Below are 16282 nucleotides of genomic sequence, written 5' to 3' on the forward strand. Positions count from 1 at the left end.
TGTTGATAGTATAAAACATTGTGAGAAACGGCTCCCTCTGAAATGGCGTAGTTTACAAGAAAGAAGTAGTTTTCCACGAATTGTATTTCAAGACCTCAGAATTAGATTTTGAGGTCGCGAAATCAAGCATCTGAAAGCACACAACTTTTTTTCTTTCAGTATTATTTTGCAACTTCGGCCACCAATTGAGCTTAAACTTTCTCAGGTTTGTTATTTTATGCATGTTGAGATACACCAGGTGAGAAGACTAGTCTTTGACAATTACCAATAGTGTCCAGAGTCTTTAAAAATAACATGTTCATAAAAATGGTGGATGTTGTGTAATCAAATTAGGAACATTCAAAATATTGACTCTCATTAAGACTCACTAGAAACATTGACTGCTCATGTATTTTTAAGGCCATGTTTAAAAATATTTAAGCCATTGAAAAATAATAGAATTGATTTGCAACACAAAACCTGAGAACACTCTCGCACAATTTAATAACATCACGCCAGCACTCGTGCAATCGATCTTCAGAATCCATACCTTGAAAGCTTTTTCTTTCTATAAATGTCTTCCGCAAACACCAAGGATTTCCAGTATTTGCGTACGAATGGATTTTGATAGGTGCGCTTTTGTTGCGACGTTTGGACACCTTGCTTTTTGTTAGTGAATGTAATGGAACACCCACCAAACTGATTGCACAGATGAAAAAAAAAGAGGGAACAAATTGGGAACAAAAGAAAGCTTTACGTCACATGGGGAATGGGAAATGAAACAAAACAGTTGCCATGGTTACTGTCTCTCTAGTGATTGCAGGAGATTCGGGAAGCCATTTTAGTGGCAGTCATGCATAAATATTTGGATAGGAGCAGATTGTATGAATTTGTTTTTCTTTTTAAACTTTTACTAGAATCTTCTATACGGTGCAAGCGTTTTTCTTAGTGCAGTGTGAAGTCCTCAACTCTATGTGTTAGAAAAAAATCTCAAAATTATTTATTTTTTTGAGAAATAGAAAAAATAAATAAACCTAAAGTTGTTTTTTGGAACTGTTCCATTGCTGGGATTAATTATATATATGTTTACAAGAAAACTGACTTGTAAAAATTTCATTTCAAAAGGTTGCTGCATTTTTTTGAAAATCTGAAGTGGATATAACCAGCAAGAATAGTCTAAAATTGGAATGCACAATCTGAGAAACACATTTGACAGTATCGTTTATCAGATTCAAATTTTAGGGGATAAAACAGATATATTTATCCATAACCACATTACTTCAAAGTAAAAATGAGTCTCAAAATGTTTAATACTATCGAAAGCTGTTGTACTTTTAGCCAAGTCTGTTTTTATTGCCAATTATTTTAGGAGTTATAACCAAATTATACCTTCCCTCTAAATTTTTCGCCATCTCATCTGCTCTTAATTAGGTTCAACATATTAAAAACGACAGAGTAGTTATCAATTTGTAGCAAAAAGGGCATTAAATATTAAAGATGCAGCAGAACTATAAGTTATGATTATTATAAAAATACAAATGAAGTAAGTTTTCAAGCTACTGAAGAAATGTTTGAATAAATGGAGTCCTATAACTCCACATCAAAAGAAAAACAAAGCTTTCACTGTTAATAAATAATTAACCTGAGCACATGCAAATCAAAAAGAAAAGAGTTTATAATGCTTATTGTAAAAAAAACATGCTAGCTACATTCTGAAAAGTAAATCTGTCATTGTTATAAATAAACTGAGCAAGGTTAAATAAATGTAGATGGGTCAAAGAAATGTTGATTGGGAAAAAAAACAATATTTTATTTTAAATGTCTCTGAAATTGTTGATATGAGTACAGTGAAGTGCAGACTGAGATTTATTCTTGCATGAGTTGATACCAAAGGGGAGCAACAGCACATCTTTTTGCATGCTGGGTTAGATTCTTTTGATTCACATCCCATGATCTAATTTCAATAACCCTGACCGTCATGAAAAGATTGACATAGATAAATTAATACCTCATCTCCAAGTGTGGGCAAGGACTGCCTGCTGAGATAGATGTAGCGGCAGGTTCCCTGTGCCCGGTTCCCTGTATAGGTACACGCCATCGACAACGTGGGTACCTGTGGTTATTATCTATGATCCACTGGAACTGGCTGACCAACATAGTTGTTTTAGTTCACTCTGGAGATGAACACTTCTCGGTAATTTATTGCCATCTTAAAGGACGACATAATTAAGTGAGCGGCAACGTGTGCAGCATGGTCGCGGTATGCCGGTAATGAAATTGAACTTGATTGATCACCCGTTACGATATCTTGACGTCTATTTCAGTGGCTGTCCTAATAACAATACCTGGTGTTTTTTTCATTGCGAGTGCCCAACAAAGGCGTTGAACGGACAATTAAACTGGATGGTGATAATACATGGACTTTAATGAAGAACTTGTTTATAATGTAGTATCTTGTTTGGCTTCATCAATGACACACGTGCAGATTGGCGGACTGTGCAGAGAAGGATTTAGCCAGAAATCCGTTTGTGGACTCTGAAGGCTAACATTGAGCGCTAAGTTATGATTTATGTATGAGGAGCAATAATTTGTGAGTAGTGTTTTGCTACGCCATGCTTAGGAGAACATTTACAGCATTGTTTCTATTTCAACGTGGTGGTACACCTTACGACAAAATACATGAGTTGACTATTAGTGTCACAAGACATGATGATTGATAATACTGACCAAACATGAATATATGGACTTAAGAAGAACTTGTTTGAATAGCATTTGGTTTGGCTTCATCATGGAAACATGCAGATATTGGCTGACAGTGCAGGGAATGATTCCAGCCAGATTTATGTCATGAAGAAATATTCACACTGATGATGTTTTGCGTGTACTCTGAAGGCTAAAATTGAGTGGCAAATAGTGATTATTGAGGAGCAATAAATTAGGTGTAGTGTTTTGCTACTCTGTGCAAAGGTGAACGATCACCGCATTGTTTCCGATTCAAGGTGGTGCTACATCTTACAACAAACTCTTGAGTTAAGTATCAGTGTCGCAAGACATGATGATTGATAATACTGACGTAAGCTCTCGGTAATTATTCATTGGTTCATCGAGTTAGTTGGTCTCTCATCAGGTGATCTGTTGAAGTGGTCTTTGTATGTAACCAGGACAAACATTTGTAGAATTGAAGATGGGATCCTGTTACGCCGGTGTGTATACTCAAAAGGTATGAATCAAATCGTTTAGGAAGTGAACCAGAATTGTGTGTGTCTTTTAAACGAGCTGCTAAAGAGAGGTGGTTAAAGTGAAAATATTGATGTATCGTTTAATTACAATATCTACTTTGTGTGATGAAACTAAGGAATTGCTATAGGGATCTTTTCAGGTTTTTATCAAATTTGTTAATGTTTGGACGAAGGACGCTGAATTGAAACAAGGACTTTGGAATGATCTACTTACATGTAGTGTTTATCTGGAACATTCTATACAATTTTTTTTTAACAAAAAGAAAACAAATTGTGTGAAGTTTTTTCGCATTTCAGCAAGTTGTGCGATTAAAGTGGTTCTCACTGTAAGTATTGAAATGGAACCATCTCTAGAGAACACACAAAAGAAACAAATAATGGGGACACATAAAGGAAATATGAATGAAGGATTAATGAGGAAACACAATTAAGGCTTAAATTTTACTCCTTCTTTCTTGTGTCCTCATATATTTCAGCCTGTACGCAATCTTCCATTGTTTTTGCTTAAAATATAGTATTTCATTTGTGTGTCCTCAATAATTGTGTTTCCTCATTCTCTTAAGGCGGCTCTGTCTACTCTAATGTAAGTGTAACCAATGGGTTTGAAGGAACCTGTAGAGAGAGAGATTGAGAAGATTGTTGAGTTTAAGATGCCTTAGGAATACAGCATTGGATGTACTCATTGTGCATTAGAATGGAATTTTACATGATGCTTGGGGGATGAGAAAGTATGGTCGTGTCACACAATGGAATACAGCATTGGATGTACTCATTGTGCTTTCGAATGGAGTTTTAGATGATGCTTGGGGGAGAATGAGAAAATATGGTCGTGTCACATAATAAATATCTTTCAATTCTGTTCTGTATTGAAGCATACTTACCCATACATGTAGGCCAAAATAAGATCAATCTTCTGTTACTGCTTGTTCAAGTAAAAACAATTTATTGTGTATGTTAAAGGCAGTGGACACTATTGGTAATTACTCAAAATAATTATTGGCATAAAACCTTTCTTGGTGACGAGTAATGGGGAGAGGTTGATGGTATAAAACATTGTGAGAAACGGCTTCCTCTGAAATGCCATAGTTTTCAAGAAATAAGTAATTTTCCACGAATTTGATTTCGAGACCTCAGATTTAGAACTTGAAGTCTCGAAATCAACCATCTAAACGCACACAACTTCGTGTGACAAGGGTTATTTTTCTTTCATTATTATCTCGCAACTTCGATGACCGATTGAGCTCAAATTTTCACAGGTTTGTTATTTTGTGCATATGTTGAGATACACCAACTGTGAAGAGTTGTCTTTGACAATTACCAATAGTGTCCACTGCCTTTAAACTGTTTAGATAATTGTTTTCTTCTCATTTTGAGTATATTTACAAATAAATCTGGGGCAGTAAAACTGCTCATTCAAACTGCTTGTTCACTTCGCCCTTAAACTTCAACATTCAAGCCCTAAATGCCATACATGCACTTCATCTTTTAGTCTAAATTCGGATATGACAAGTAAAAAAAAACGTAAGCAATTTCTGCGTCATGTTTTGGTCTTTTTTGTTCATTATATGTATGCAGTCCTAATGGATTAGCTTTTAAGGTAATTCTGAGCATGATTGTCAATGTTCCATGAGAGTACTTTGCCATCCATCACAATGAATTAAGTTCATCAAGGACGTGGATTTTGATCAAAAGCTTCTCTTTTTCCGTCCCTTGAGTGAAGTTATCATGTGGATAGGCTGACTCTTGTAACTACAGCACTTTAGTGATGTACATTTAATTGGTTTTTAATGGGAGTGCACTTTGCAATCATAATTGGTTACTTAGGGTTTGTATTTGTTCAATGGTTTAATAATGCACGCACAGATGTAGTGTTAGGCGCCAACATTATTACCTTCAGCATGCAAAATTTGTCAAATGTTTTGTCATGAATCATTTTAAGTTTTTAGTGTGGGGTCGGGTAGAGTAGGATATTGCGAAAAAAGGTGAAGAATAATGAAATATAATGTAGCTGTACAGAGAGACTGTTCGCTTAATGCGCAATGTTTCTGATATACTAATGATCACGCACTTGTTTACTCTCCAAGAACAGCTATCGTCCAATGATCTACCTCCTTTTGTCTCAGTGATGGGGCTGTTTGAGAGTGTTGCGTGGCGTGGTCGAGTGGTCTAGTTCACCAAACCAATGCAGCAGGGTGTGGGTTCGAATCCCTGTCATGACATTGTGTCCTTGATTAAAGGCAGTGGACACTATTGGTAATTGTCAAAGACTAGCCTTCACAGTTGGTGTATCTCAACATATGCATAAAACAACAAACATATGAAAATTTGAGCTCAATCGGTCATCAAAGTTGCAAGATAATAATGAAAGAAAAATAACCCTTGTTACACGAGGTTGTGTGCGTTTAGATGGTTGATTTCGAGACCTCAAATTCTAAACTTGAGGTCTGGAAATCAAATTCGTGGAAAATTACTTCTTTCTCGAAAACTTTGGCACTTCAGAGGGAGCCGTTTCTCACAATGTTTTATACCATCAACCTCTCCCCATTACTCCTCACCAAGAAAGGTGTGAGGTAAATGCAAACACTGTCTATTTACTTACTTAAAAGTACTGATAAGATGACCATCCACTCTTCCAAGAATCAATCACGGCGATGGTCAAAACGTGGTAGAGCCACTTGTGTACAAATGTAGCGCACGTACTCCAAAAATTTAGAATCACACTGCACGAATTGGAACTTAGAATTGTTCCGCTTTTCCACAGAAAAAGGTGCCGGAATCCGTCCTCAAAATACTCGGAGTGGAGATATGTAGTATACAGTGTTAGAAATGTTCAGATAGGGTTTTCCTGAATACCCTTTAGGGCAGTTCCATAGAAATGTAAACCTCAGTGCCACAATTTCAAAATGGCACTAATGTGGCAAATGAGGCATCGTTTTGTAGCTAATTGTATGAATTTTAATAAATAATTTGTTACTGAAAATATTCAGCGGCTCAAGTGCTATTTTCGACTGAAAAAATACTTTAAAAATAGTGAAATTTGCTCAAAAATAATGTTTTGCCAAATTAATCAAAATTTTTTACTGTGGTTAAATAGTGTTTGTTTTGGTTTTGCACCTGTTTGAAGTTTGCTATGGTAACAACACAATGATGGAAAAAAAAAATGAAAAACTTTCAAAATTTTATGATATTCAATATTTTAGGAAACTTACTTTTCCGATGTACGTCCGACACCAAAATAGTGAATATTTTAATCTCCCTTTTTCAACCGTGGGCAGAAAATTTTCAAATTAACACTACAAAGCACAATTAATGCCCTCTATATAAACATGGAATTATTTCTTTAAAAAAAATCTTCTTAATCGTACAAAATCCTGGTGCCGGACGTGCATTTTGTTCGTACGTCCGACACCAGTACGTCCGACACCTCCAAAATAATTATGTGAAAGCCTTTTTGAATGCCTTTAAAATATCATACAAAGCTATAAATTGGTACCTAGGGTAACTCTCACCCAAATCACTCAAACCTTGCCTCAAAACAAGTGTATTTCATTCCCCTTTTTTTCTACTGGCTGCTAAAAACACAATAATTTTAATCCGCAGAAAATTTTAATTTCCATTTCTAAAACCCACTGGTACTTATAATTAATATAAGAAAAGCTTGGTTTTTGCAGTATATTTGTTAAATTCAGGTACATGTGGTTACCCCTAAGCAAGGATAGAGCGCTTATTCATTTAGTAAACTGTTGACAATGCTCTAAAGTTGGTTCTTAAGAGAAAATATCAAAACATTTAACACCCAAATTCTTGGTGACCTTTGACCTTGGCAACAGTTACCCACCAAGAACTTTAAACTTTAATTTTTTTTAAACACAAGTCCAATCTTCAATATATTTGGACCAAATGTTATTTTGCAGACTTATATCTTTTATTGTTAGGCAACATTTTGAAACTTGGGTGTTTTGCCAGTTTTGGTTGCCACAGCAATGCATAAGGATACGCATGTACATCATGTACAAGTTGTTTCTATTGATCTCAAAACGTTGTATAATTTGACAATTAAACCACTTTTTTCAACAAATAATGATTTAATCTGATATTACAACACCAAATTGGTAGATTAAATCATTATTTTATAACAAAAGTGAAAAGTTGAACTGATTGTTACCTATTTTTGAATGCAATTTCGGACAATTACGTCCGACACTGTGAAATGTACGTCCGACACTAATATATTAAATGCTGGTCCTTAAAATTCAAATTTAAGAACCAAATGTCTTATGGTAAAGTGTAATGACAGAGGTCTGATGAATCCATAAATAAGAAAAAATTGCATTAAAGTTCAAACACATCACAGAGTTTGAACTACAAATATTGGTTTCCATAAAAAGGCGTTTCTCTGAGTACGTCTGACACCATGGTGTTTTGGGCGAATGGCGTCTATATCCAAAGACATGGATGAATAATTTTTTGATAAAATAACTTTAGTGACTGCCTTATACCTCTATCCAGAATAAAAATTCCTTTTATTTATACCACTGTAATAATACACTCTGTTAAAGTGTCCGAAATGTACGTCCGACCCCATGGAACTGCCCTTTAATGAAACTTAACTGAAGTTATCAAACCGAAGGTGGAGCAATAAAATGATGCATGTTCATCTGTTGACTTCATAAAACAAGATGGCGTTGCCCATGCAAAAAGCTGAAGCACATGGAAAAAGTCAACTGCTGTTGCATGTAGCAAATATATACAATGTACATGTTTTCTGTACCAAAATAAACGGCTGTTGCATGACTAATATAAATAGTAATAAGTCACTACAGGTGTTTTGGCAATAATTATTTTGAGTAATTACCAATATCGTCCACTGCCTTTCAGGCACTTAGTCATAAACGGTTAAAAAAAAATTGGGAAGGTAGTGCACTGCTCTACCAGCCAGGCTACTGTGGTTATTACCCTTATATACATCCTTACGAACTGTGAAGGGGGTAACCCTCTTTCAGCCCTAGGAGTACTTGCTATTTTCCCCCTGGCGACAGTTGATTTGTTTCGAAGGCCGATATCAGTTAAGTGTTGGTCCTAAATGGTGCACTTTGACACAGTACTTGGATAGTTGAACCATATGTAATAAAAAATAATCTCACAGACTTGTCTGGAAAATTAATCATCTTACAAATAATAAAAGAGCGTTCACAAGATGAAATCTGTGACTGATTGTTCACATTTTGTTATGAGACAGTTTGCATCTTTTCATCTTAACATTGAGTGACCACCTGATGAGCCCACTAAGAAGAATCCGTCTAGTAATAGAGCAAAGGTCTTACATTTTGTCTTAAAGCTTGAATTTAACTGTATCTGATTTTTATCGTTTGCCAATTATTTATGTCAATGGTTTGTTTGTTACATTTCAATGTTTCCTTAGATATTGCATTTGTATTGTATTTCTCTACCATATATATTCTGGATTTCTTCTAAGCTTATGCTCTTACGTTTCAAATTTGGTTATTGTACATTGTACATGTGTATGTTATTCTTTGTACTTTTAACGCCATGAGCACTTTGATGGATTTGTGCGCTTTATAAGTTGTTCATTATTGTTATTTATTATTTTCTACAGAATGGCACACTGTCACCTGCAGAAGATTCTCGACTCCCAGTTTCACCCGACTCCATCGCAATCCTTGTACATGGATGTCCAGATGCCCCGCCTGATTCTAATAAATTAGACGTTCACCCAACCATAAGAAGATTTTGCTCAGCGAACGACGCAATGCTGGGACCCAACGACGACCTGATGGTGGAGTTAGAGAGAACACGGAGTAAAGATGACTACGTTAGGAGGAGACCAGTTAGCATGAACTATTCGGTGAGTTCATTTGCATTCAAGGCACTCAACACCTTTGGTAGTTGTCAAAGACAAGTCTTCTCACTTGGTATATCTCAATATATGCATAAAGTAACAAACCTGTGAAAATTTAAGCTCTTGGTCTTCGAAGTTACGAGTGAATAATGAAAGAAAAACCACCCTTGTCGTCACAAGTTTTGTACTTTCAGGTGCTTGAATTCGAGACCTCAGATGAGATCTCGAACTCAATTCAAAATATTTAAGTAATTACTTTTTTCTCAAAAACCATGTTACTTCGGAGGGAGCTGTTTCGCACAATGTTGTATATTATTAGGCTGTGTCCGAAACGACGACTTCGGCTACAGCTACGTCTAGATCAGCGCGTCTACCAGTGTTGAAGAATAGGCAGACGCGCGCGATCTAGCCGTAGCTGTAGCCGAAGTCGCCGTTTCGGACACGGCCTTATATTATCAACAGCTCTCCATTGATCAATATCAAATAAGTTTCTATGCTAACAATTATTTTCAGTAATTACCGAGAGTGTCCAGTGCCTTAACATGTTTTTTCTTTAAAAGGAGGGTATACACCTTTGGTAATCACTACAAAAATAAAATGACCATAAAAACTTACTTGGTAAGAAGCGCAGCAGCTGTTCAATTTGAGGAAAATATGCGAAGCGTTCATGCATGCAATCCGGAGCGATTAAGTCAAGGCAGGAAAAAGAATAAACCGTAGTTGGAATACCCAATCTGAGAAACGTTAATGTCCATAACGCTTCTCAGATTCAAATTTTGGGCGATAAGAAACTGAAACTCGTCTCTTTATCTCCATTTGCCAAATCAAAATACATCCATACATGAGGAAGATCCGGCTCAAAATCTCAGACAAGAATTTGAGTTGATTCTCCAAATGCTTTATACTACCGAAAGCTACCTCTAACCAAGTCAGTTTTTATTGCCATTAATTTTAAGAGTGATTACCAAAAGTATATCCTCCCTTCCCTTAAAAAAAAAACTTGATATGAGATCCTAGATTATGAAGATATTGTTCTCCTTAAATTACTTCGATGTCTCGGTAAGTTTCCTCCCAAACCAAAACTCGTCTCTTTATCTCCATTTGCCAAATCAAAATACATCCATACATGAGGAAGATCCGGCTCAAAATCTCAGACGAGAATTTGAGTTGTGTTTTTTGCTGTTTGGATCAATAAGTCTTGGCAGATATTTCATGTATGTACAATGTGACAAGTTACAGGAAACTGGTGTATTTTTAAAGACAGTGGACACTGTTGGTAATTGTCAAAGATAGTCTTCACAGTTGGTGTATCTCAACATATGCATAAAATAACAAACCTGTGAAAATTTGAGCTCAATCGGTCGTCGAAGTTGCAAGATAATAATGAAAGATAAAAACACCCTTGTCACACGAAGTTGTGTGCTTTTTGATGCTTGATTTCGAGACCTCAAATTCTAAACTTGAGGTCTCGAAATCAAATTCGTGGAAAATTACTTCTTTCTCGAAAACTACGTCACTTCAGAGGGAGCTGTTCCTCACAATGGTTTTTACTATCAACCTCTCCCCATTACTCGTTACCAAGTAAGGTTTGTGCTAATAATTATTTTGAGTAATTACCAATAGTGTCCACTGCCTTAAAACATCACTGCAAATCAGGACTAGTATACTTTCCTAGATGAGAATGTCATAACAACTGGAGTGTGCTTGAAAAGTCAAGTGTGACTGTTCAGTGCTGTTTATTTTTTATATACGTACAAACGTATGGAGAGTCAATCAACTTACTCAAATGAGACTTAAATATGTGTATGATTTGGTCTTTGTATTATTAACAAGATTGATGTTGCAGGCTTATTACAAGGTTGTTTATGTATTACTGTAAACTCACGTCAAACAGCTTAAAGGCATTGGACACCTTTGGTAAATGTCAAAGAGCAGTTAACTCACTTGGTTGTATCCCAATATATTATGCATATAAAATAACAATTATGTGAACATTCAGACTCAATTGGCCATCGAAGTTGCAAGAGAATAATGGAAAAAAAGAGAAGAAAAAAATCCCTTCACGTTGGTGTTCTTTCAGACCAGATGCCTAATAAAAGGCTTCAGGCCGGAAGTCTTTTAAAATATTTTAGTGAGAAATTACTTCTCATAAACTATGTTACTTCAGAGGGAGCCTTTGTCACAATGTTGTATACTATCAACAGCTCTTCATTGCACATTACCAAGTAAGTTTTTATTCTAACAAATATTTTGAGTAATTACCAATAGTGTCCAGTGCCTTTAAATGCTGCAAGTTTATTGAAAAGAATATTTAAAAGAGCAGGAAACCATGCCTTTAAACTAAATTGACGTCAACAGTTTCTCTCATGAGCTTGGAGTTATCCTAACGTGTAACGATCATAGTATCATAAATAATCCCCAGTGACATTGATCTCTGTAAGAACTCCCGTCATCACCGCCCCCTGATTTTTGAACTGACACTTTTTTTCAACCATACAAAATGGACAATTTCAAAACAGTTTTGTTGTGTAATCTGTTGTTTTTGTAGTCAGTCTTTTGGGGGAAATCACAACATCCTCTGCGGGGAGAGTTGATGAGATTTGAAGGTCAGAGCTTCAGGCTTGTGGTCTCTAGTGGGCAGGTGTTGTGATAGAATTTCTTTCCCCTGGATTGACACAGTTAAGGAGAGAAAGTGAAATACAAGCATATTACTATATTCAAGGTTCAATAATGCAGCTTGAACCTTGTGTTATGCAAAATATTGGGCTCAAAACTGGTAAAATTCTTCAGCATGGTGAAGTCATTGGGAGACATTTAGGGATTCTATTATGTATAGGTAGCTGCAGAATTCAATTAATTAATTAATTAATTAAATTAATTTGTTGTCGACGAAAATGAAGGAGAAGAATAAAGGAACAAGTTCTACAATGATTTTTTTTTAAAAGGACAGTAGAATATTTAAACACCAATAAATAAGTAAATAGTTTTAGACAACAAGGGAAAAACAAACATGAAATCCCCACAAAAGAAGTGAAGTAGAACAACATAGAAAACATTTATAAGTAGGCCTATAACACCTGAGATCACATCAGCCCTTTCTCCCCCCCCCCCCCCAACCCCCAACACACACCCAACAAGAATTGTGACTGTAAAAAAAAAACAATAATAACTTGTGCAAAATGTGCAGAAACGGATAGAAATATATTGAGAAATATTGCCAGGTGACTTTATCAAATTCTCAGAAGTAGAACATCAGAAGTACATTTAACTCAATATACTGGAGACATCCCAATGTATCATTTTTGCAAAGCACATTGATAATGCACAAGTCATTCTTGTGTTTCAATCAATCAATCAATCAATCAGAAGACATAGGCCTATAGCGCAAAAATCAACAAAATCATTTCATAGGCACTCAAGACAGTTTCAAAAAAACATATACAATACACTTGTTGAAAAAGATAACGTTTGAGCATTTTCACTTATTGAAAAAGATAACGTTCAAGCATTTTCTCGAAATTAATAGTCTGATAAGTAGCTCCATCCATGATCTGATCATCCTTGATGTGAATTGAAAGAGTGTTCCATTCTTTTGGTCCATGTTTATAAGGGAAAGGGCAAGGAGATAGATCTTTGTAAAACAGAATTGAACCATGAACATACATCATTAGTGGGGACGTTGTTGTTTTTTTGATTGATGCTAAGTGCTTTGAATACTGACCTTTATACAACATGATATACAACATGATACACAGTGACTTGCCTGTATGGCTGCATGTTAACTATTCCTAGAACTTCCTCATCATATGACGATCGTTCCTTTTCCGCTTGTGCTCCTAAACTTTGGAACGCTTTACCTAATAACATCAGGCGCTGTAGTTCTCTTCCATTGTTTAAAAACTTGCTTAAAACTCATTTATTTAAATCCTCTTACAGCTCATTACATGTCTTGACAGTAGATTATTCATTGTATAATTTTGTATTATGTTCTACATTTCTTTTTTGTTGTATGTATTGTTTTTTGTTCTGCGCCTCGGAATAGGGTCTTGTACACTAGATAGATGGCGCATTATAAATGCATTATTATTATTATTATTATGTTGCACTTTCTATTCGCGTTTCATCTGACCAACATATCTCATTTTTATGAATGCGCTTTTGAAAAGGTCGACAGGTATGAAACTGCAAGTGTTCTTGTGGATATGAAACTGATATGTACGGCAGTGTACACAAAAACAGTTGGGAGCGCAGTTAATAAACAGCTCCCTTGCATTGCAGGGGAATCATTGATTGCGTTTAAACTGGGTGGCATGAGGTCACATCATTCTGGGACGAGTTCTTATAATAGATTAATAAATGAATAGGGTAAATAATGCTTAGCAAGTTGAACTCAAATAACTGTGCAGGGAATCGGGCATACATTTTTGTTGGCTATTGGCACCCGACATGTTTGGTAATTACTCTAAATAATTATTACCATATACAAACTTACTTGGTAACGACGATGGAGAGCTGTTGATCGTATAAAACCTTTTGAGAAAAGACTTCCTCTGAAGTAGCCTAGTTTGTAAAAAGGAGGAAATATCTCACTCAAGTGTTTGAATCTGAGAGAGACTTCAGGCCTACGAAGCCTTTCTTAGGCATCTGACAGCACACAAGTTTGTGCAACAATGGTGTTTCTCTTATTTTCATTCAACTTCGATGACCAATTCAGCAAACATTTTCAAAGATTTATGCATATGGGATACACCAAGTGAGAATACTGGTCTTTGAAAATTACCGAATGTATCCAGTGGTCCTCTTCACAAAGACCTTCCAAACTTAATTCTCAGGCGGTATTTCAAAATTAAGGCTATCTTAAGTTTAAGACGATTTACTTGTCTTAACTCGAGATAAGTCTTAACTCTTTGTGAAATCCAGCCCAGTGCCTTTAATAGCTCGATGATGTTTCCCCGGGACCAGCCACACTTATGAGGTTTATGCATGGAATTCAAAGCTACCGGCAGCACCTGTCACCATTTAGCAGGTGCCAGGGTATTTGTGCAGGTGCTTACAGAGATCTGACATTGACTTTGCTCATTGACTATTGATGAGAGTCGCTTAGGCATATGAGCAAGGCCCAGTTTTTATAGGGTAGGTTCATACAAGAGCAGCAATAGCTGCGGTGATTTCATATTCACTACCTTACGGAGACCATGAACAAAACAGAAAGGGGAAACAAAGAGGGGAATTCTAAAGACTGGGGTGCTCCACAAAAAATTGTGTATAAGTCTATGGGAGGTTCTTCTAAAACTACAGGAGCAAAGAAAAGACCAAAAGATGTCTCCACAGGGATGCCAAAAAATAGAATGTGTGTGCTTGTGTGTATTTCATGGTTAAAGACCCGGTCCCACTGCAGCGATAACGCGAACGATAACGACAACGGCGCAGAGAAGGCATTCTATTGGTTGAATCGCTCTGCACAGAATTCGCCCATGCTTATTCAACCAATCGAGGTCATGTACCTATTGATGACGCTATCGTTCTCGTTATCGTGGCATGTGTGACTGGGCCTTGAGCAGAGTATTTTTGCTTAGTAATTTGATAATTCTTGCAGACAGCACTTGTGTATATAAATAGGAAATCCCCCAATAGGATTGAAGCATGTTGTGATTATGCAGTCCTATTATGTACAGATATGAACAACGTGGCATTTATTGCTTGGAAATTGTTCACAAGTTAAACCACTATTCCATACAGGGAAGCCCTAATGCATTTTTTTTTGCATTTTCCATTTACCTTTTTCATTTACCTTTTTTTCCGTACTCAATTTCCTTATCCCAGATTTGGAAATTGAGTACGTGCAGAGATTCTAACAGCAATCAGTGTATATCCTTGGAGGCATACATTAATTAGTTTAGAAGGATCAAATACACACTCGTTCTCAACATAATTACAAAACTTGCATCTTTCCCCCATGGCATGCCATATACATGTAGGTACACGCAGACCGAGGGGGATGAGGATGGGGGTTTGCATAGTCTTCCCCCCCCCCCCAGCCCATGACCTTAATCTATGGTGGTGTGTGCAATAGAGTCCTGTGGCTGCAAAGTGTTCCCCCTGCATGCTTTAGGTTTTCTAGATTTTTAGTTTGTTTGAGGTTACATTATTTATGTTTAATTTGCATCAGGGATAAAGAATATTAATGTTGGTATAATGACCCTTAGGCCTACACTTATGTGTTTACAACTGAGTATTATTCCTGTGATTTTGTTAACAGAACCCAGGAAAGTACTGAGTCCAGTGCTGATTACACACATCGGTGTATTAGGGTATTAAAAACCAATGATACATGTAGATGTTGAAATGCTCATGCAGGATAGATCATCTGATGTCGGTTGTTGTCCTTGACTTTGTTGTTGTCCTTGACTTTGTTGTTATCCATGAATTAATGATTAATGACCACAATATGGTGTTTCCCTGCCTCTGCGTGCAATGCATGGAGGTAAGCCCTCAATGGCGTAATAGGCCTTCCGTCTTTAGATCCCTCTGGCCTTCACTAATATTATGACAGATACTTGTGATGCATTATGTTTGTGTTGTGAAGGTTGTGGTTCATGTCTGGCCACTACAAGGGTGCCATTAAGTCCATTGAAATAACCCAGTTTCTAGGTGACCCTTGCCAAATCCTTTGTCATTTTGTTCACTCTTTTCGGTTTTAGTGTTGACTTCACACCACTTGTCACATGATGTTTTCAGGTTGTGCATAAAGTTTTCAGTTTTTGAGTTTTAGGTGACTCTGTAAATCTCCAGTTATTTGCTTTTTCATTTTGGTTTTATAGTTGATTCAACAAAATTCTAGTTGGGGTAAAGTTACCTTTGGACTTAAAGCCATTGGACACTTTCGGTAAACAGTATTGTCCAAGGGCCACACTTCGTGTATCACAAATTGTATATAAAATAACAAACGGGAAAACCCACCCTTGTTTCCGCATGTTTCACCCTGTCATGACAAGTGTTTAAAATAAATTTGTAATTCTCGATATCGAGAATTGATATTGTTTTAATGTTTTCTCAAAAGGTAAAGCATTTCATGGAATAATATTTAAAGAGAAGTCTTTCACCATTATCCTCTGTAAACCCTGTAAGCAATTTGTAAATCTGTGAACTTTTATTTTTTTTTCTCTGTACCGAACGTGTCCATTAAGGCAGTTTTTACGTTTTT

The 16282-nt window shown here is 36.3% G+C and overlaps 1 protein-coding gene across 2 annotated transcripts in view; it reads left to right on the forward strand.

The window, feature by feature from the left end:
* LOC117291344 (cyclin-dependent kinase 14-like) overlaps positions 1 to 16282 on the forward strand; it is a 73900-nt gene that overhangs the window by 37511 nt on the left and 20107 nt on the right. Inside the window, exons 1-2 of one of the 2 annotated variants that reach the window (XM_033772989.1) lie at positions 2471 to 3199; positions 8836 to 9084. In XM_033772989.1, coding sequence (XP_033628880.1) covers positions 3164 to 3199; positions 8836 to 9084 — 285 coding nt within the window. In that variant the 5' untranslated portion in view covers positions 2471 to 3163. Of the gene's footprint in view, positions 1 to 2470; positions 3200 to 8835; positions 9085 to 16282 lie in introns of those variants that run through there. The other variant, XM_033772988.1, reaches the window with a different exon arrangement.

This window comes from Asterias rubens, chromosome 6 (genome assembly GCF_902459465.1).
Source record: "Asterias rubens chromosome 6, eAstRub1.3, whole genome shotgun sequence".
Classification (NCBI taxonomy): Eukaryota; Metazoa; Echinodermata; class Asteroidea; order Forcipulatida; family Asteriidae; genus Asterias; species Asterias rubens.